This window comes from Vanessa cardui, chromosome 4, assembly GCF_905220365.1.
Source record: "Vanessa cardui chromosome 4, ilVanCard2.1, whole genome shotgun sequence".
In the NCBI taxonomy this organism is placed as follows: Eukaryota; Metazoa; Arthropoda; class Insecta; order Lepidoptera; family Nymphalidae; genus Vanessa; species Vanessa cardui.
This window is the reverse complement of record NC_061126.1, coordinates 8,417,517-8,441,434: the sequence shown is the minus strand read 5'-3', so window position 1 is coordinate 8,441,434 and position 23,918 is coordinate 8,417,517. Positions and strand designations below refer to the sequence as shown.

Here is a 23,918-nt window from a genome sequence, read left to right as displayed (position 1 = left end):
AACTTATATTCAATATCAATTGTGAAATAAATTGTAGTAAATTGTTTGACTTTAAAAAATATTTCAAAAATAGTATAAATACATTTTATAATAAAAATATTATATAATGCTTCTTAAAGTTTAATATAATAATGTTTTCTTTTGATAATGAGACGATTTATATCCTAGGTGAAAAATTGATAGTATGTTAAAATTTTATATAGATGATAAAAAGACGCGAAAATAAACTTATTATTAAAAAAAATGTTTTCTACATTTGTGATAACGCTATAGATATCTAAAAATAAGTAAAACTATAAATAATTATTAGTTGATATTCCATTTGTAGCTGAAATGTAACAGTTTATAAATATTTAAATTGTATGTTATGTTATATTTCTCTGAAATATTAATGACGAACAACGTATGCAATACAGAACATCATAATAAAATATACTTACTCAGTAAGATTTGTCTACGAAACTGTTTTTATTTTTAACTTTATTTCGCTTGTATGGTTAATATTAATAAATATTGTGTTATCATTGGTCAAAATCAAGTCGTATCGTGCTGTAACCTTTAGTTACAAAATTATATCTAAATGAGTATTTGAGGTGAAATAAATTGTATCCTATAAAGTCTTCATTCAAACGACTTCAAGTAACGTGACAGGTATCCAGTAAAATCATATTTTCTTATATTATGTAGTTTTGTATATAGTTTACACTCTGGAAAAAACATGTATATTACACACACAAGATATATCAAAAATTTATCAGTTTGTTGCACCAATTTCGTTGTCGTTAAAACTAAAATGTTGTAATTTTGTGACCGGTTGATGGAGGCAATGGTTGTAATGTACAGTGTAGACGAAGTTGCTATCATCTCGTCTGTGAAGTACTCGAACGTATATTAACAACTCGTGTTTTTATTAGTTACAGGTTAAGGATCTAAACACATAAAGAGCTTGGGCAGAGGGTAAGGGGTTGGTTAACAGATGATAGACGCAGACAAAGGGTAAGGAACACATAAAAGGGTAAGTTTATTCGAAGCTAAATTTGCGTGTTCGCTGAAATTTGCTCGATTAATGACATATATTCGCGTCTCGATTCGTATATATTACAGCCCTACACCTAAGAAAATGTGTTTTTAACGTTTTGCGTGAAAGCGTAAATGATTTTCCTAAGATTTTATAGTATAACAAAAGTATATCATAAGTATATGTGAGCAATAATAGAAGCACAGTAGACGAGAACAAATATTACAAAAATACAATTGTGGTTGCGACAAATGGTTTTTGAAACGGTACGAGTTCTTACAGTCACGTGACACACGATTAAGCATCCGAGGACTTTGTCGCAGCCACAAAGAACATTTAAGACAGACATACAGATGTTACATACACATAGAGAATGAAACGAATACAGACAAAGGAGTAAACGAAAAGTGAAAAGCGTTAGTATCGCCGTTCGCGTGCCTGTTAGAGGGCAAGCGGCGGGCGCTGGCATTACACACATATGCAGGAGTCGCAACAAAAGGGAATAGGTTAACAGATACTGAACACTGAGGGGCGAGGGCGGGCTGACTGACACTTACCATGGTGTAAAGGAATTCCAGAACTCGCTAGGAGTGGCGGACACACGGCGGCACAGGGACACAGAAAGACAGGACAGATTACTACACAGATACCTACATCCCTCAGTGCAACCCCACCCCGATTTGCAATCGGTGCGGCCGATTGCGCTCGTCTACGCTGGTTACCTTGCGTTTTAACACTTGCTTTAAATTATCGTTTTAAATTGTTCCCATATGTCAGTACTGATTGAGAAATAAAGCCCGTTTGCATTAGAACAACACCACCACTATTTATTTTTTTGTTTACGACAGTAATTTGTATAATAGTTAAATCGAGCAAAACTGTAGGTTGCACCAAGATAGTATACTATTATACGAACGGTAGCACGGAATAAAAGTACATGCTAGATGGTGAGCGCGCAAAGGTTTTAAGTGTTATATTTATTTAGGCCCAACGAAACAAATGCCAGAACGCAATATAACCCTTCCAGACTTTCCAACACAAATAAAATAGTTAAGCGGCTCGTGTTTTAATGCAAACAAACTTTTAAGGCGCTTTTGCATATAAAGCGAGGTGGGTTGTCTACTTTTTTTATTCAGTTTTGCTTTGTCTTATTATGTTGTTATAAGAGATCTTATCATATTTTTAATGAACCGTAATGTATGTTGCTTTTAAGATTAAAGTTCTTTTAACTATTAAATTGTTTGGACTCAGATCATGAAAGAAAATATTAATAAAATCTACCTAAAATGATTAATCTTCATTTAATTGTTATGTTTGTTATAAATTATTATCGTTCATTAATCTATCATAATTTGAGCCATATCTGACTGTAAGTTTAATATCTACTATATTTGACGAAAGACAAACAAAACTGTTCGAAAGCTTTGAGCGCTCAGGAGATTGAATTCAAATATATTTATTTTATTATATTTAATAGACGCTTTTATTTTTATTAGACAAACAGGTAGGGTAAGACACACACAAGGAATAAACATTAGACAATACACAACACATCGGATCTGGTGTGAAAACATAAATTGTTAAAAAAATATAAATAAAAACATTGAGTTATGTTAAAAATTATTAACCATGCCGGGATTGCAAATAATAAATCAATAAATTTGCTTTCGCAAAAAAATAAAAAAATAGGAAAATCAAAACACTTCCACCAGATGAGAAAATAACAGTAATGTAGTAAACAATTTTGTAATAAAATAAAACATAACCACACCAAATCCTTGGAGGGGTTAAAGGAGATGAAAAGGAATCATTTTGGTTAAGGTGCTAGTTCCTAAATACATAATGTCATCATAGTTTTTGTTCTTAACGGATTTACAAAGTATGGAGATGATAATACGGATCTACTCATATTGGTAAGTGCAAATTATCAATTTATAACTGTGCAAAACCGATAGGTCAATCCTAAGCCATCGTCGAGTAAAAGATATCGCTTTCAAAAAAAGTTTTGAATTAAAATTAACTTTCGATATCTTCCACGTATGAAGTGAATTGGTGTTACCCAGTCATTTTATACAAACTAATCACTTACCTTTCTGAATATTCATCCATGTGGGCATAGCTCTGGACAGAGTTTTCTTCAATAAGAAACTTAACACGTTGGTAGAATGAAGCGGTGACAGATGGTGGCTGCTTACGAAGTAATACTTCGACGGGGTCGTTGGAGGCCAAACACATTATATGTTCGGCACATTCTGGTCGACTGCAGCATTCAGAGTCCGAGCAGTCCGTCATGCCATCTTCAAAACGGTAGTGCCAATGTCAAATGACCAATCGATTTACATGTAGATGGGTTCTTTTAAAAACTCTGTGTTAATTAGTACATATTATTTACTTTACCTTCATCATTATCCTCGTTATCGCTGCAAGATAGTTCAAGTGCAATAGAGCAATCGGTACCAGCCCAGCCGTCAGCGCACGAACACCGATAAACGCCGTCTTCCAGCAGACATTGACCATGGCGAGAGCAGCCGTTCGGACAACCAGCTAGATATTATAGTAAGGTGTTCATTGAATTTCGAATTTGGAATATTTTAACAAATATAAACTCTGATATAATTATCTAGTAATAATCTGAACAATTGGTATTGCGAGGTATTAAAATAATTCATAAAACTTACGTAAAGTGCAGTGTCTCCCATTCCAACCTTGTGTGCAAACGCAAGTACCGTTTTTACATTGGCCATGTTCATGACAACGCGTATCGCATGGTCGTTGATCACATAATGAACCCGTCCATCCGTCGTCGCAGCGACACACTCCCTCCGCACAAACTCCATGAGGTCCACAATCCAATGAACACACCACTATAAAAAATTGTTTATTGTTAAAATAATGCGATTAAATTTTTATTTCCAGATTCGTATATATTTATGTATTTTATTAACCTTGAGAGCAGTCATCGCCTGTGTATAATGGATCACAAACACATCTTCCTGCATCTAAATCGTATACGCCTCTCTGTGAGCAAGCGGGCAAGCATCGTTGAACACGTGCGTCACGTTCTGAACAAGCCGCGCCACGCCAGCCAGCGCGACAAACACACCTACCACGGACACACGACCCGTGGCCACCACAAGTTGGGTCTAGGCAATCCTCTGTGTAAGAACATAGTTATTGTTATAGGTACTGAAACATACTAATACAGATATAAAAATTACAAGTATTCTAAAATGTGTAATAACCTTCATCACACTTTCCTCCCTTCCAACCAGCTTTACAATGACATTGTCCGGCAATACATTGTCCTCGACCAGAACAATCGGCTGGCTCACAATCATGTGCCGGAATATCACATTCAGCCCCTTTCCAACCTTCAGAACAGTGACATATACCGCCGGCATAGGCACCATGACCAGAGCAAAGAACAGGACATACACCTAAAAATGTTAAAGTACAATGAGTCTCCATTTCGTTTTGGTCTTGTTTCATAATTCATTATTTGTTTGTAAATAATATATAGACTCACTTTTCGAACAGTCGTGTCCTTCGAAACCATCCATACATTCGCATTTTCCTAGGTAACAAGATCCGTGTCCAGAACAGTCATCAGGACAGGAGTTAGTCACACCTTCGGCTTCAGAAACGATCATTTCAACATGATGGGGTTGAAGTTCATCATTGTATATTGAAATAAACCATCTCCCTGTGTCGAGGTATTGAAGTATACTAACATTTACTCGCATATCTGTAGATCGTTTGTTTATTGTGTGGTTCCATCTTTGGAGTGGGCTAATTGTATTTATTAAAACATTAAAATCAACAAAAGTTGGTTCACGTGAGTCATGTCTGTGAGGGCTTCTCCTCTTTCGGAGTCTATGATCAACCCTGCCTCCGCGAATAAATTCTACGAAATCGTATTGTGTGACACTTGGTGCAACATTTCGCCTTCCATAAACAGCAAAGTTAGCACCCCAAGGAACAGTAAAATTGAGGCTAACGAAAGCAGGTTGTTTGTTGCGAAATTCAGAACTCCAAAATTGATAAGCTGGAATTGTGCCACTATGAAGTTCGTCGAATTCTCTTACTTCTAAAGCTGGAGACCAGGGTGGTGGAGCAGCTTGTTGCGCTTGCTGAGGTATTACGGCTGATTCTATGGCCGCTTCAGCTGTAGTCGACCAACCAAGTGACGACGTTGAAATAGATTCTGAAAAAGTATTTATTTAGGGAATATTGCTCTGCAATGTAAATAGCGTATCGTAGACATTACTATCTATATCCAAAATACATACCGTCTGAAGGTGAGGAAGTTGATAAAGCGTCTCGAATTCCATGTGAGTGTGTGACTGCTTTTACATCTTGTACCAGAATACAATTAGAATTGTCTATATTAGTTTTAATTGACGATAGCGCTGTAACAAGACATAAATGATGAACATGATTAATATTATAAAAACAAACATTCTAATAAGTCTTTAATGTATTTTATCGTTTAATCAATAATATTCAGAAGCCGTGGGACATTAGACCAATAATCTTGCGATGCGTTTTATTACGAAACGCGACATAATGAATGTCACATGAGAATGTGACATTCGAGAGATGTATCTATGAGCAGGGTAAGTGTCGTGCCGTCCCGTTGAGTATTAATTAACCGAAGCAAGTCTAAGGCGCATTTCGTGGCAGTGTGACGAAGCAATTGGTTCCGTTGCAACAGGCCGGGCAGCTTGAAAGCACGTAGGTGGTTCGGTTACACCCAAGTATTTCTTGCTGCCGGGTTTGCCGTTGTCTATTTATTATTTAACTGTTACTAACGATCGAAAATCCAGCTAAGAAATTTAATAAGATAATTTTTTACGCTTTGACGAGAAAAAGAGCACGGGTTTCAAAGAATTTCCTGTTTTTATGTTTGTAAATTATAGAGCGATGAAGCGTCCAATGTTTTAAATAACTTTAACTAGTGAAAAAAAAAAATATTTACTGCAATCTAAGAATATGTCATAAATGAGAAATATGAAAAATATGTTAATAGTAATATCACAATATGCCCACGGCTCAAACTTTTACTGCCAAGGTCAACATTTTATTTTTAACCATACATATAGTTTAGAAACGATAATATCTTCTAAGTATTCAGTCGAATTTTACAATGTAAACGACAATTTTAAGCTGTATTATAAATAGGGAAAGGAACAATATTGTTTAATACATATAGTTTATAAATGATTTGGTGAATGTATAAAAATACATCTTTTAATAGGAAATAGTTATTATAAATAGTTTCTAGTCCTTTGTGTTTAAGTATCTCTAATGTTTAGTCACCGTTAGTCATGTAAGTGCACACGAAAATAGTTTTTCGATTGAACACTATCAATGTTCAAACATTATCAAATTATATTTACATATTATACATAAAAGTCACCCTCGTTTATCGTTTTTTAAACAAGTGAAAACCGTATCAAAATCCGTTACATGGTTTCGAAAAAGAAATCGGACTTTATTTTTTTCTATTCATCGATAAGTAAAATATACAAATACATTAAATGCAAAATTAACTGTCTCTTACTTCTTTATGCTTGAACGCTAAACTGATTTAATTGAAATTTGGTGCGGCAATGGTTTGAGTCATGGGGAAGGCTAGTTTTTGTAATAAAACCCTTCGCGGGAGCAAAATGGGGGGTGACGGTTTGTCTGCTTTATGTAAAGTTTTATAAATTCGCGAGGGTAGAGCTGTAAGTTCGGATATTTACAAATAAATATTTTCAAAAACCCTGTACTCCTTATCCGGAACACATTATATTTAATTATTCCTTTTTTAAATTTCAACAGTAGCTTAAAAAGAACAACGTATTGCTTCGTATAAAAATAATCGATTGGGTATATTTATTAGTTTTATATGTAGCTTACAAGCGACCGGGAATTGTCGAATCGGGATTTGCTGCCCCATTAAAGATGCAATGTTTATTTTGTTTTGGAACGTGCGCGCAAGCGGGGATCTGGTTACACCGCCTCGAATAAAAGCCATGTGTCAATCCTCATACGGTTTAATTGACGCAATGCCAAGACGGAATCAGCTTAATTAATTACTATTTACATTTTATTATACATGCATATTACAAAAAGCTTTTTAAAAAAAGAAGAAGAGAGATGGGAAATATATACATTTTTCGATTTGATCTAATATAATATTCAACAGTACATTTACTTATCAAAGTAATTAGGTTATCATCATCCCCTGTCATTTGATTAATCTCATAGATTCGATGAGATAAGCATCGCGATGCATTGACGCCATTTGGCTATTTGGATTCTGAATTGGACAATTTACTTCAACTGAGTGAGGGTCGATAGTTAACGACAATAAGGCTTATCACCACAATGATCTCTGGATAAATTAGTACTTTATATTCATGACCCGAATGATAAATCTTATTGATTTTTAAATCGAAGTTGCGAAGAGAACTCTCTAATATACTTATATTACAATAAATACATTGCATTTAATACATACAAAAGATTTTAGAAGTGAATTTAATAGCGAATTGCTTAAGCTTTACGAGACTCGACCCAATAAAAACTACGGACAACATTGAGCCACATATACTCGTGGAAGTGTAGATGACGTAATTTCCTCTCACAAAAATGATACATTGCAATGTGGTAAGTGCCGTCTTTTCCCGATGATCCCTCGTAAAATCTATAAATTGTAGTCATAGAACGGCTCTGAGGAAATAGAGGGTCGTTGAATACGTCTGAGCGATGCACGAGACGATTGTGTACAGATGGACGATGTTTGCTATCTATACTATTTTTCGAGTTAATACAATTTATTGTAATACGATTCAGCATAGATTGCATCGTGTGATGGGGGAGCAAACTCGTTTGATAGAGTCCCGAGGGATACAGCCGCGCCGTCGCACTGACTCGGTATTAGTCACGTGATAAATCTTCCGCTCCGTGTGCGTCACCCTATCTCTTTCCATTATATAAGACACATCATAATAGCGTCCTTTTCTAGTGTAAATATGATCCACATTCACGGAGGGTCGAGGTCTTGTTTGCCCTATTTTAAGAAGTGTGGACAAGAACAAATCTATCTCTGCCAAGTGCAAATTTAATCGAAAATATAGTTGAAAAAATTGTTTATACTTACACGCTTTTATATATATTTTTATGCATGTTTCAACTACCTTTTTTTTTTAAACAGTTATTTTAAAAACAGATGACACAGTAGAATGCCTTAAGTTATGAAAAACTGAAAGTTAGTGATCAAATACATAGGTCTATTTTTAACTAAAAATCGCAGCGTCGCTAAACCAGTTTTGTAAATATCAAGACAGGTTTCGGGCTTTCCTTTAAGAAACCTAATCGGTAGGTTTTAAGTTGTACTAAGAGTTTAGTTTATTTTACCTATTTAATAGTTAGAGAGTAGACAACAATAGAACAATAGAAGTTAACATTTTTTACAAAGTACAGGTTTACGATATAAAGGGAATTATTCAATCGACTTGTATTCATAGTAACTTTTACGTGCCTTTGCTGTACGCTACTTATGATCGAGAAATGTATTGATAAATTTACATTAAATAAAAAAGTAGTCTATTTTCTAGCTTGCTACAAAAGTGATGCCTGTACTTAAAATTTTCAGATTATAATTTGTTTGTAGTTGAGTGTGTATGAAGAATAATAAAAATATTAACGTAAACCTTTACAAATGTAATATTAATTAGATGAGTACTTTTTCAAACATGTTAAATTATTTAATATGTTATACATATGTATATAAATTAAATTTAGACACCAAATCTGTCATGTGGCGCATGTTGTATCGAATGTTTCGAATATTAGTTAAGCGTTTAGTTACAGTTATAGGGAGACTTTAACTAAAAAATGCTAGGGTTCTCAAATTTTCAATTACATTAAAAAGTTGATGCAACTATATTCGTGCCCATTCATCGTGCTTGGACGTAATGAAGGGTGCAACAGATGGTTCACATTTTTTTATTACACCAGCAAAACTACTGTACACCAGGAGATTTATGTCGGATTAAAATACAGAACACTTTTTATTCGCTATATATCCGGAACGCCGGGAGGCGTGTTCGACAAATATTTTTATTGTGTTCCTGGAACTAAATGATTATTCGGAATGAGAGGAAAGATTTATGAATACACTTTAATTAGGTTTTACGTCCCATGTGTAAAGCTGGTAACAGTGGTTGGAAAACGTTATTATATAACACGCTATTGTCGTAATAATAAAGACAAAATAAATAATAATCCTTTATGAAAATGAAATACAACTTATTTATGCATTATTTTATTGCAACAGATAAAAAGTAACTTAAAATCGTAATTTAATTATTATTTAACATAAGTTTTAAAATTTAATTACTTTTTAGATTTGAATACAATTCTGCTGTTGTGTAACAAAACTTCTGATTTATTTAGAATATATAAAAAATATAAATAGAGGGTCTAGTTTAGTAGTCATTAATTTTACGGAACAAATTCTCGATCCTAAATGTATGCAAGTTTCGACAGCACATGAAATCGATTTGTTTAAGAGGAAAGAATCATTAAAAAAACCAGAACCGCTACCTACTATATAAGAACGGCATTTTTTCTATTATTTTGGTATCTCATAAGATTACATAATATATCGATGAAATCTAAATGTGGTGATTTGAAGGTGTATAAGTTATTTAATTAAAATAACGTGTATTTCTTTAAAGGTACCGGTACCGGCGCATCAATATGCGACACACGGCTTATCTACTGTCCCTACAATTTAATGCATATCTAAATGAAGCGAGATCCGATACGATAAGACCCATTGACTTGAAACATATTACGTCGAGGTGGTTCATTACATTACTTTAAAGAAACGAAGAAAATGTAAGTTTTATTTTTCTCCGAGTCCACTCTCGGACTTTCTCTCGACTAAGCACCTATAAACACGTCCGCGTTACTGTTAAGTGGATATGGTATTTTACAAAAGAAGAATTTCTTTGAGCTCGAATGACGTGAAAAAAAGGTTTTAACTTGGCATGTGCTTCCGACCTGTTTTTTTGTAGATTAAAAAAGGAATACGCAAAATCTTTATTTTGAAGCAGTATGTCAGTCATTAGTAGTTCTGTACCTTAGATAAAGATTGTCGGTTCAAACTCGGCTTTATTTTTGTGTAATTAATTTAGGTCTAAAATGTACCTACTGTTGGCGGGTATTTATTATTGGCGGTATATCATGAACATCGTGAAATAACCACAATTATCGAATAAAATTTGACCAAATATCAAACAGCTTTATTCAATATGTACATTGTATATATATTTTAGTACACTATTAAACTAAATAATTAAGGGATTATATACTTTTTCCTACAAATACAATACAAATAATATACTTCTCCCTGTACAAACGTATAGAGTTTATATCAATTTTAAGTCGTTAATCATCAAATGGACGTAATTATTTGATATCGACGTATTGATAATGTCGAAGCTTTTACGTGGCGTGTTTCGTGCACATAAATAACAATAGTACAGACAAAACTCAAATATTGTTGACCGAGTTTAATTGAAATTGGTTTTATACACACTCTATTTACGCCTCAATGTAATATGTTTTTATTGAGTAATAATATTGATAAAATATATACTATAATGATAAAATACATGTATTGATATACTTTTCTACGAGCAGTAAGGGTGTATTTGATGTTAGTTTAAATGTAATGTTGCACAATACCATTATTATCATATAAAGTTGCTATAGACAGCCTCATAACTTTTTGTGTACGGTCAGTGTACCAGAGACGATAATAGAATGAGAAATAAAAATGAATTATTACGCGGCATTATAGGGTGATTTAAACATAAATTGCATGTTGCAGCCAGCGACATATTATTTGTTTCAATTCGTTATGACTAGGTAAAAACTCGTAGCATATATAATAACTGTTATAGGGCGTCATAAGTACATCATATTTCTCTCTTTATAGATATATAAGTATTCTTATGTTATTCAATTTATCAATCATTGTTTATTGGAATAATCATTGTTACTAAGAATATGTTTACATGTTTATTTCTTAAGAGGTCACACAAAATATTTCGAGTTATATGAGTTAGAGTCGAATTGAATGCGTGAACTGTAAGTGGGTTAAATGTAGTTATCTCTAGCGGTTGATTTGCCTTTGATGCTATTTTTGCGATGTTTTTAATGTGTCTGTGGTTAGGAGTTTTATCTTAGAACTTGCGGGCGGTCGATTAATTGGTGTTACAAAATGTTTTAAAGAGTTAACAAATTAATGTGTTCTGTTTTATCATATTTTTTATTGTATACATATTTTTAATATGTATAAAATTATCTTTATGGTGTAAAGTACTCACGAAACTCAAGAGTATAAATAATGTCTAATCAATATATCTAAAAAAAAGTGTTGTATTAATATTTAACCTTTTTTATATTATTAAAAAAAATGTTTGTTCATTAAAGTTTCGATTTGTATCATTTTAGGATATTGTTTATTTTTCATTGCAACATACAAAAGAACAAAACACAAAATTAAAGTATGTAAATCAAGGAGCTGGAATTATTTCGCCGATTGCAATCATTTATCAGAACGTGTCATCCAGTAATTAATGTGTTTTTACATCAGAACAGTCGTACAAAGCTAATTGTGGTAATAATTTATACTCTTCGAGCTTACAAAAATACTTTTTCCCAATGATATAATTTGTTTTGATGACAAGTAAAAAACTTTGAATTCCGAAAAAAACGTCCAACTTTGTGATTCATGTAGAAACATTTTAGCATAAATTTTTATTCGTCGAGAATTATAAGCCGAGATTGCGATTGGGTGATATATCCGTAGTTAAATTATAAGCGACGTGAAAGTATAAGATAATTTATAACCGCGCTAACACAGGAGTGAGGGCCCGAGGCACGCACCGCGTTGCCTCAGGTTAGAGGCATCATTTATATTTTTCTGATGTTTGTTTATTTTTTATAACGTTCCCAGTGAATGTTCGGAGATCTAAACAAAGAATGATGAAAGACTAATGGTCAGAGTCTGTTGCTGCAACAGCGATGTTTGATCAATCCATTTGCATACCAAATAAGATATTCAAATTAAACTTTAGCATTGATGTTTTATTGTATCTTACATGTTCATTCAATAACTGATAGTAAGTTATCAAATGTCAAAAGTTACCGGTCATTATATTACGGTACAATTTTTATACACCAATAGTATGTAAAAATATAAACGAAATGAGATTGGTATTTTCCCAATGCAGTATGTATGCTTACGCTTGCAGCGCTCTCTGCAGATTGTAGCCGCAAGGCGACATATTATGTAATCCATCGCTCCTTTTGGATAAATTTCCAATCAGAAAAGATTAAATCTGTCCCTTGCTGGAGAAAATCCATCGCTGTAGGCTTTAAATGTAGGTACGACTAATCTAATCTATAGTTCCATATTATATTTCTTTGATATTTTTAATAAGAAAGACCGACATTCTTTAAATTATATAATATAGTTTTTCTAGTAGTTAAACCTTTTTTTCCGCGTGTTCCTTCCTGTACCTATGTTTAAATATTTCCCCTTTTGTTTCCGTTAATTATAACTCGAATGACTGCAACATATCACTGGACTATTAGCTTTCCAATTACGTGTGAATAAAAGTTCGTTACATTAGGAATGTTGCCAACACGAGTCGCGTTAAAGTGAAGAGCCCCTTGTACAATTTCGTTTAATTGTCACTCACAACCCTACCGAACTTCATTAATAATAGCATTGAATTTTATAACGACATTGTATGCACACTATTAAAAAACTTCCTTCTATAATATTCTAGTGTAGTCCTTTCATCGATTTCGATTACTAAGTAAACGTTTTAAAATGTATTATTTAATTTTAATTGGATTCATATTCCTTTTATATATCTTCTCATTTATTGAAACTACAATCTGTTATAGAAAATTTATTTAATATATGATTAATTAAAAATAATATATGTAATTGAACATTATTAAAATAATATATCTCTAATGATTTAACATGCATTCCGAACGAGTTCATAAAATGTTCTCTAACGAACAATTCTGGTGTCCCGCTGGGACTGAACGATGATATATTAGAAATATAATATTATGTCCGTTTTGTTTTAACAATCGTTAAACCATTTATGTTATTTCATATAGATTATATAAAAAAAGTATTGCATAACAGTATATTTTAACAGAAGATATTTGATTTGCTTCTAGATTTTTTATAAAACGATTCATCAACTTACCGATCACCATACAAATTTTAGGTAAGACTTGTTTATAATTATGATACTATTTTGTAGATTACAGTGTGAAATCGAAGGTTTTTTAATTCTTTTCTTCGCCAATGCCATTTAAAGATTAAAAAATATTATTTGTGTTTCCTATTTTTATTAAGTTTAATAATAAATCAATTTGAAAGGACGGGTATTTTCACTCGGTGTATATGAATGTATTTTTAATATTTGACTTCTGATGAAACATTTATAAGGTGTTATTTTAATATACACTACTTTTCCAAAAAAGTATTAGGTTCGTTTTAGATTTTCGATCGTCTACAAGAAATAATCTATAGAATATGAATAATTTATTGAATACGAAACATCCTATAAACACTGAATTTTCTCAATGTTACGAAAAGTATATTATTAAAATTAATGTATATTTATATAAAACTTACCTATAAAGTAGGCGAGCATGGCCGCCAAAATGACGCAGACGCATATCATGGCTATGGCTAAGCATTTCCATGTGCACCGATGCTGACACCGCTTGTCTATGTGGAATCGTGAAGGGGAGTATACTGGTACTGGGCTGGGCTGACTGGCTCGTAGGGGAAACACTGGCATCACAAGCGGCTGATTTGCAAGCTGACAATGGCCTAGTGTTCCACCGCCCATACCGCTCGACATGCCAGTACCGCCCATCCTGTTGAAAATAAATATAACATTATTATAGGTAAGCGTTATAAGTCGTTTTTCATATTTTAGTAACTGTTCCAGTCCAAGTCATTCAAATATATTGGGAACGTTTATACTGCAGAGGTAGTTAAGCTCTACCAAGATAAGTTTTATAAATAAAGACAGGTAAAATAAACCGTTCCATCTTTTTTTTTATCTACCTGTCTGTTCAGATTTACTTAAACGACGAAACAACTGTTACAGCTAAAATCAACGTTCCACGCCATATGGTGAAATTTTTTGATGCAATCAAAACGTATCATTATCAGGGTTGCGCCGACAAAAAACTATAATCGGGCATTTGAAATGTCCGCCTCAAGAAACCATTAATCAATTAGCCGAAGCTTGCTGTCGAGTGAATTTAAAGGCTGGAGTTGAAACATATGGTCACGACGCGTTCAATGCGCCCACCAACTGACGCTATTATAATGACCTATAGATAAAAGGAATAAGCAAAAAATAGACGTAATTGGTCCAAATTTAGCGAGAGCGTAGCGTGGACGTTCAAAAGATTCGTTTCGAAGTACTCCGCACTCGACTATCTTTTTAATATTCAGGGTAGATTGAACTTATCAAGCCTTAAATAACTTGAATTATTTTTAGTGACGTTAAAATTGTACTGTTTAATATACATAATATTTGTTATAAAATCTATGTAATCATCGTAGAAACTATTCGTGTTGCTCGACCATTTGTAACTGTATACAAAATTGATTTTTTAACATGAATAGTTATTATCTTTTTTATAGTTTGTAATCCCCGTAGGTGCCATTACCGTCGCAAGTACATCATTTCCGCGCATTACCAAATGAGATGAACTGTATTATTGTTTAAAGCAATAATGTGGTGATGTACAATCAGCGCTGAGTGGGTTGGGTGTAATCAATTATTGATTATACGGCTATCGTAGACTGGCGTTGCTTCAGATACGAAGTAAATGAAAGGAAGTAAAACTAAGGCAATTAAAGGAACTGACGACAGTGACTATTGTAGGACATTGTCGCGATGTGTCAAGTGAACGACGGGCGTTCGTTAGGATTTTGACAGCTCTCGTCGCGAGTGAGCTCTTAATGAAGCGGTAAATAATGAGGTGTTGCGCAGCGCAGAGGCGTGTCTAATTAAAGCGAGAGTTTGCAGTTTACACACTCCCCGTATTTTTGTTTAACGATGCCGATAGATCATTATATTAAACAAAAGTTCCATTGCAAAGATAGCGGTAAATAACGTTTTTTCATAAAAAGTCAAAGGAATGAAAGAAAGAAATTGTCAGTGACTCGATAAATGTACGTGTTCACGACAGGTACGGATAGAAACTCGTTAGACGTCCGTGTCTCGCCACAGTCGCACAGTTTTTATCATTATAATCGCGCGTGCAGCGGTCACTTCTAGTTTCAAGCAGGCTGGCCGACCTCTAACTCGGAAACCAGATAAAACAAAAAAAGAAAAATGCAGGCACGGGCCGTGAGAACGCGTCTTCTTCACCGCGGTCGCTCTGTACCGTCCATTTATCTTGCACAGTCGTGCGGGAATGAACCGGCCAGCGATGTGCTTTTATTGCATCGTGCCCTTAAATATAGGTCCGCGCTGGATAGCTCCATATAATTACACCGAATTTCTTTGCGAATGTTTTTCTCAAAAACGAAACATAAAGATTTATACTGCATTGAATTTTGATAGGTATTCAATGAAATATATAAATGCAATCTATGTGAGTGTTATTTTGTAAGATACACGATGTGTTTATGTAAATGTTATTACAATAAGTCGTTTATTATTCCCAACATATTGTTTCTACGTTTGGAATCTTAAGAGTAATTGCTATATCAATTGAATAATGATCATTAATAACAGATTCGCGAACAGCATACAATGGCGATCACGGTGTCGATTGTTGAAATTGTTTCATTGTGTAAACCATTAAGAAGGTATTTTATGTATAGGCATAGGTGTCTGCATTGTTCTAAATAATATCTTTTAGATACTTTATTTAGGACTATGGTAGCGTTTAGATAATAATAATATAAAATGAAAGTTTTAAAATATAAAAACTGAGTATAACTTCATACAAAAGAATTCATAAATTGTAAGAAGATCGATCGTGAATTTGTAAGGGGATTTGAGGCCCGTACCTGTAACCCGATCGTAGCTGCAAATCTAAATATTAATTCACAGCGTATAATGGTTTTGTTTATCTTAATTATCTAAGTTGTTTAGAAGTTAAACATGAGTAATTTTACGGGTGAGTGTAGATAAAGTATATAAATTTTAACTGTGCAATTTTTAGGATTATGACTGATTTTTTTAGTATGATGAAAACCCGACTTTGCTCGGGTAAGATTAAACTAAACAAATATAATTATACTGACTATGGTTTCCCAGAACAAAATGATTGTTTGGAACACACTTTCTGAACGCACTTGTAAACGTCAAACATGGCCGCCCGTTGAACTGTCATGTCATTGAATTTCATGGTTTTAATATAGATTGCCCTCTTGGCACAATTAAAGCCATAAAAAAATATATACATCTCAATAACATCAATTTTGCGGATATATTTTGCGAAATCATTATTTTTTAACGATCTATAATATTGGACGAATCCTGTGCAAGAAAAAATTATATATACCTATTTTATTTATGGAAATTTGGTCACAATAAAAATTTCAAAGAATCGATTCGATTTCGATATTTTGTAAATTTTTGCCCAGGCGGTATTGCAGTATCTGCAGTTTTTTTGTCTTGGCACTTGACCGACGATGCAGTCAGCCGTATACTATACTGTGATCGTTAATTAAGCCCAAAATGTGTGAGTTTGTTTTTAGATAAAAAAATATATTTCTACAATCATTGTAAACATTAATTATACATGTGGTAACCAGACGGAATGTCACACTTGAAATACGTCGCACCGGGAAACAGAAATCTGTTAATGAAACAAGATAAAAATAATCATTTTAATATATAGATGTATTTAAACGGGAATGCTTGGAAGGTACCGGCTCGCTATGATCACGTCCGTTGTTTTAATTAAAAACATTCGTCAAATCGGTTTACTAATTAGGAATTTTGTTAATCAGAAAAAATATTACTAACAACCATAAAACATATTTGTCTATAACGTTAGCATATCTATATAATAAAGTGCACGTATAAAATCATATCTATTTTATAAATGGACCCATAAATTTCCAGTTTTGTCAGCTGATATAGGTCTTGTTGAATGCGTAGGTTATACCGAGTAATAAATTCGCATTTTGAGCAATCCAACGCAAGATGTCAGGATTTAAATACAGCACTCTGGGAATCGTTGAACTCGCTTCTCTTATTAATAACCCTCATAGCACTGTGTTTGTTTTAGTCGCCTCGGGTTCTGTTAGGTAACGTTGAAGTTGATTCATGAATGGGAGAGTGCGGTTCGCGCCTAGTGAGTTCGCACACACGGATATATATAGCAGGGATCATTTTCCTAGAAATTAATCTTGCGACGGAAGAGCTAATTAAACAAAATTGGCGGCATATATGCTTTAACGTATTTCGGTTCGAGATATTTATACATTCTTTTAAGTCATGACAAAAAAACCCTATTTTAATATAATGAAATGTATATATGTGTTAGCGGTTAATAAGCGTCGTTCATGAATTTTCGACCTTTCTAAAATTTAGTGAAAAGTGTGTAATGTTCATACAAAATCTGATGCTACGCTATCAAAAAAGCTAGCCGTTTTCATAATGCGCCTCGGGCCGTATTATCCTCAGAATGAATGGAAGCGATACTGAATAAGCGGCCAATTACTGTCTATTCGCAGACTGTGGGGACCCGCACGTAAATAATCGTGCTCACGCGCAGAAACTTGATAGTGATAAACAATTTTCCATTAGCCAAGCGACGCTAAGGCTAGGAAGGACGAACATTTCCAATTTCCATAGCTAACGGTGAGCCTGTATGCGATGGCGATAACCTTTTATTACGGACTTGTCGTTTGAAGATATTATTATGGTAATGCCAAGAAATGCAAATTTTAAAAGGCAATAGATTTTGTAAGAATAGCGTGCACTAGGCGAAAGCGATTCGATTTAACCTGTAAGATTTCATTTAAGAGTACTTCATATTCATAGGCTATCATTTATGAATCTCAATGGAAATGACATCGTAAACAAAGGAATATCTGGAACGTATTTTTAAATGATGGGCGTGGAAAGGTATTTTTTAGATAACCATCGGCGTCTCGGCTCAGTGCGAAACGCAGCTCTTAACTAAACGCTGCTATTGTTCAGCGAAACGGAAAAACGGTTTCGCAAGCGAGCCCCCGGCCGGTCGTATTTTACCCCGAGTTCAATATTATTTCGGCAGAGGCACAAAGAAACGGAAGGCCCGTGCCGCCGCCGCGGGCGTCTCTCGCATCCTTCTACAATATTGTCCTCCCTGCTGCCTCGGGTTATACTGTAAATATTTTTTGGTTGGGGCCTGATTGAAAAAATCTATCGTATTTCCACCCTAACTACTCACTACCTACCATATCAAATTCAATCCGCATGTTGATGTACTGATCTGTTATATACATTGAAGACATACATATATTAAATGTATGTGGGTACAATTTTTTTTCAAACGCAGGTATTATGGTGTAGTATCGACGTGTAAAAATATGTATTTAAATTTGCGAAGTTATAAAATTAATAAAATTGTTTTTTTATTTCAATATTTTCATTATTTAATTACTAATCTTAAAAACTTTAGGCATAAAACATAATGATGTGAACGATTATTTTCATAAATACGTTATAAAATGTTAACTATGAAATTGTTTTATTCTTGACATTATTGTAAAAGCTACTTTAAAGTTAGGCAGTAAAACTTTATAACCCATATATAATTAACTTGACATTCGAAATGAAAGCAACATTATAATAAAAATGCAATAAAAGTGCAGTCGTAAGTAGGGAGAGGTAACTTAGAGATATGACATTTTAGCTTTTATAAAAGGACTAAGAAGAGGTTTGATTGAAGCGCAAACTCTTAAGCTTCATGTTGAGGCATAACATAGAAATGGTCCGGGTAACTAAGCTGAGAGAAATGGGGCGCGAATCTACGGTTGCAGTACATTAGCTCTGTCCCACAAGATAGGGCCCCTTTTTCAATTGAAATATATTGAATTTGTCCTCATCTCCATTTTTTTCTCATATTAAACTCATGGTCCGTGAAATTTATTAAAGGGCAGTTCTATGCGTAATATTTTATCAATTAAATACGGTCGGTTTCGATTTCGTTTTAACGTCGCACCATTTAAGCTAACCGCAATTTATAAAATGCAGTAAAATTTAAAATTACTCATATGGGCATTACGAACGATACGTAAAGAATGTTTAGTCGTGAAATTTAGCGTCATTAAACATTTGTGTCATAGTGTCTTTATTTGAAGCGACTTACTTCAAGCACTAAAGAAGCACGAGTTTTTCACGGTTGACCGGCGCAAATAAATGATAGTGTATTGGGTCATTGGTTTTCCTCCACAGATCGATAGAATTGCTAAGCTGGTATTTCTTGTAGAATGAATTTACACATCGAACGACCGTTCGTTCACTAATGGGATACAATTTAAATAACAATTTGTTGACTGGTAAAACGAATACAATCAGTTATTCTCTCATAAAATCAATTATTTTTATTCGAATATTATTATTAAACCGCTGTATATATTTCCATATCCAATGTAAAAAATAAGAATTCATTCTTAATTAATAATACCTACATAAAATAACAATAACAATAATAATAAAATTAGTAATTATTTATAACAATATCTGCTTTGGAGTTCGGACTATAAAATGTATTCAGGTTTATAAGGATTCCGTGGGTAGTTATAATGTGGGATGCACGTCTCGACAATTTAACCCTTCCAAATCAACAGGATTAATGCATATCGTGTGTTTGGTGTTATTGGTGTCTCTAATTACGTACACAACTTCGGTTAGAGTTATGGTAATGTTGGTAACCTTCGTAGATATCTGGCTCGGCGCTGTCGGCTCAGTGATACTTACGACTCTGAATTTAGGGTCTGTAGGGCGAGCCATTCGTTAGTCACGCCCGATGACGTGTACCTTGGACAAGACCAAAACTTTTATTAGAAAGATTTCGTCGGCAGCTTTTTTCTTGGGTACTTGTCTTAAAAGGTTTTTTGTATTCTCAATATTATATCGCAGGTCATAATGTATTGGCTTATTGAAAGCATTCGGTTTATTACTGACCTAGTGGGAATGCGTATCTTCTATCGTGAGATTTCTTCTTTTCGTTTTATGTTTAAAGTGGTCTCGTGTCGTAAATTAAACCGAAAAGACATTTCTCCGCTAGCGTTTGTATCTTCCTTTAACTGCACATTGCGGTAAAATGCATGAATTTCCGGACACAAACAAAAGCGCTTGACACGCAAAGTACGCCGTACCGCGAAGTCCTAAAGGGTAAAAGAAAAGGCGTTTCGTGGTAAAAAAGTGAGTTAGGGCGCTGTTTTGTTTGTGTATGGTGTGTTAAGTGTTTATATAAGTGCAGCGTGGAACAGAGAGCGTTGCACGTTTGTTATCTCACAGGGAGTTGATCTTAGACAAATGGAGCCATCCTGTGTGGTCTGTTTAGCTAACTCTCACCAAATATGTATATTTCAAACTAAATTCGCCCGTTGCTTGACTACTCAACTATCTTAAGACATATAACTTTTATGTTAAAGTATTTGAATATAGGGGGAAATAATTTACATTTTTCTTGTTGTAAAACATATAAATCGTGTATTGTCAAAACGTAACAATGACATCATAACCTTTAAGACTTCTCAAATATAAATATTAAAATAAGGAAAGAAATATATTCGAGGAAGGAATCGTCGACATTACTTATAACCGTGGCAACGCCAGCTGCCTATTCATTACGGTTATTTATAGGAGGTAGTGACAAAGTAAGTTTGTATTTATTCGGACCGTACGAGATCGACAGTTTGTTTATTTTAAAACGGGTTAGACTAAAATACTTCGCCGATAAGCGTCCGGTGATCAGACGAGTCATAATATATCCCTGCGACGTTCCTGATGTTACCGATACAGTGTATGTCACTGTCACTGATCTGGTATGCATCTGACATGACGAAATATTACACGCTAAATTTAGACATTCATTATTATACAAGAATGCGTTCAGTGAACTTTTGTGTATGACACTATACACGAACTGTATGTATATATTTATAATTTAATTAGTTTAATGTATTTTTACTCGTGTGAAATTAGATTTTTCTACACATTTTATATCTATCTTTTCTATAGATCAATAGTAAATTGAGACATTACTACTAACCGAATGGAAATTTTCTATGAAGCGCTCTTAATAAAAAAGGGAATAAACGTAAAAAGGATTCGATATATAGTTTATTTTTATTCTTACATGATCCGATAAAGATAAGCTCTGTATAACCTTCGTCATATTAAACACTCGAAGGTGTTAAATTTCTAAAAATTCTTTCGTATTGAATATCTCTTTCAAAAAGTCAAGATTCATAACTTCATCAGGTTTGTGTTTAACATTGATAAATGAAGTCAGTCAAAGTATTTTATACAAAATAGAAATTTGAGATGGACCAGACGAAGCTACCTTAATCGTTGTTATTACAAACATTTTGATAACTACCCTGTATTGTAAAGCTGTAATTTGGATATCAAAATTATCTTAAAAAAACAATCAAGACAGTGCTAGACGACTGCAATATTCGAAAATCATTTAAGTATTAACTACTAACAATTATCCTCACCGTTCTATCTTAAATTTCCGTACTACATACTTAAGGAAAATACTACCTTTCACCCGCTGGAATACAATATTTATTTACAAAGCCAAGAGACAACAAAGTCAATCAATATTGTAGAGACAATAGGCATCTCTTATTCAAAACGGAAACTATTACAGCCGCGTCATTGTATTCAGAGACTCACCTCACTGAGTAAATTATTCAAACGAAAAGTGGTTTGTTCACAAAAGCTAGGAGAGATAAGTTTTAAGGATTATTGGTGACAGAATTTTTTATGTGGGTATTTGGAACTCAAAAGGAACGTAACCCATTGATCGACATTTATATGTAAGATTTATGACCAGCTTCGTGACGGTGGAATTTTGTTAATCCCGCTTCAACTTATGTTGTAACAGAATAAATTGATGTTTACATTATTTGAAAACAACAATATATGTATATCCAAATTTATCATCATGACAGTAAAGTTCGATATATTTCTCATATATTATTCTCAATTATCAAGTGGCATGTTTCGAGATACATGTGACGTCAGTATAATGGATTCTTTTAAACAGACCAATTAAGACCGATTGAAGTACGAAGATTTGGTTTAATAAAATGATTGTGTTGATATTATACATTAACGTCGAAAGAAGATAATTGAATTTCCTGGACGGGTTGTACTGGGCAGCCATTGCTGTGTGCGGTGCTCGCTCAGTGCCCCTTTCATATACCGCACAATCGGGACACACGGAACGTTTTGATGAGGCGTTTCCTCTAATTATTCGACCTATTAATAAGATGTTGTTCGAGCTTTCATAACAATCAATCACTGTACTTGTACTGTGAGGTTGCTTTTGAAGAGTTCAAGTGTAATCCCAAGAGTCGTAGTTAAAATTATACGGGTATTTATAAGTTGGATTAGAGTTGTATAGGTTTTTTTTTATAAAGATGATTTTGTCTTAAGTTTGTTCGTAAGTTTTGTTATTGTTTTCATGTTTGATATAGCTTTGTGGTTGTACAGAGGAAGTGTTTTAGTATCGAGCTATTATCTAAGCTATTAACTAAGTTTGAGGTTTATATTGGACTTTGATGTGTGCACGGTGTTTGCGCTGTCCGAGTTGTATGGAAATGATTTCTTGCTTGGACAAACTTCGGTTCGAATGAACAAATATTTGACGTCGAAACTCTTACAATTTTGATCGTGTCTTTGGAAAGGGTCTTAAAGTGCTTATTCGAGCATATTTGTTGATGATAATATGTTTTTGTACTTTATTTTGTATACTTAATAGGTTACTTGATCTAAATATACTTTTTATTTAACAATATAATCTTTATGACGAAAATCTGATATCATATTCTTATAAAATATTCTTCACACAAAACCACATTTACCTTTAAATAACCAAAATAGCTTGTGAATTATTAAACATTATACGATACAAAAACAATTAAAATTTTTCTGTTCCTATATTACATGAATACTTTAATAACTTATAATTAATTATGCATATTACGATTTTCTACGGAATATTAGTAGACAATATGTAGATACTACGATTTTAAGTCTGAAGCCATTGTACTGTAAACTATCAATATTTAAATGATTCACTACGGATTTTCAAACAATTTTGAGCGAACATAACAAAATTTAACTGTTTTTCAGTTCTTTAAAGGATTTTACGTTACATTAACGTACGGTTTTGCTTGAAAGGAGCATAAATCAACAAACATTAATTCGCTTTTATAATATAACTATTTTAAAATAAATGTTCTTTTTTTTTAAAATAATATGTAATAGTTGTTATTTTTATCCTTAAGAAGAGTTTTTGCTGCGTTAGAAACGGCTCGGAGGGCACCCTCGATGTTATCTGTCCGCTATTGTTGCGTGCACTTAACCGTCACATGCTTTGAGCTTGTATTCAGACCTTGTTAACACATTGTAAAGGAAATTACGTTCTTCACACAAGGAATACGAACTCAAATATAATTTCCGTTATCGATCATCGCTCTACCATGTCGAATTGCTGTCATTACATGATTTAATAAGAAATTAACTTTTTACTTAAACTCAAACATTTTAGTTGTATATTTTTATATAATACATATACAAAACGA

General features: G+C 33.5%; 1 protein-coding gene across 5 annotated transcripts in view; it reads right to left on the bottom strand.

The window, feature by feature from the left end:
* LOC124544085 (teneurin-a) overlaps window positions 1-23,918 on the bottom strand; it is a 317,621-nt gene that overhangs the window by 13,696 nt on the left and 280,007 nt on the right. For 2 of the 5 annotated variants that reach the window (XM_047122507.1, XM_047122508.1), the window contains exons 3-12: window positions 20,071-20,130; window positions 13,752-13,999; window positions 5,308-5,427; window positions 4,545-5,222; window positions 4,261-4,455; window positions 3,964-4,173; window positions 3,697-3,882; window positions 3,416-3,562; window positions 3,108-3,315; window positions 1,576-1,602 (exon numbers count right to left, since the gene is read on the bottom strand). In XM_047122507.1, the coding sequence (XP_046978463.1) occupies window positions 1,576-1,602; window positions 3,108-3,315; window positions 3,416-3,562; window positions 3,697-3,882; window positions 3,964-4,173; window positions 4,261-4,455; window positions 4,545-5,222; window positions 5,308-5,427; window positions 13,752-13,999; window positions 20,071-20,130 (2,079 nt within the window). The remainder of the gene's footprint in view (window positions 1-1,575; window positions 1,603-3,107; window positions 3,316-3,415; window positions 3,563-3,696; window positions 3,883-3,963; window positions 4,174-4,260; window positions 4,456-4,544; window positions 5,223-5,307; window positions 5,428-13,751; window positions 14,000-20,070; window positions 20,131-23,918) is intronic. The other 3 variants (XM_047122505.1, XM_047122510.1, XM_047122506.1) reach the window with 2 other exon arrangements.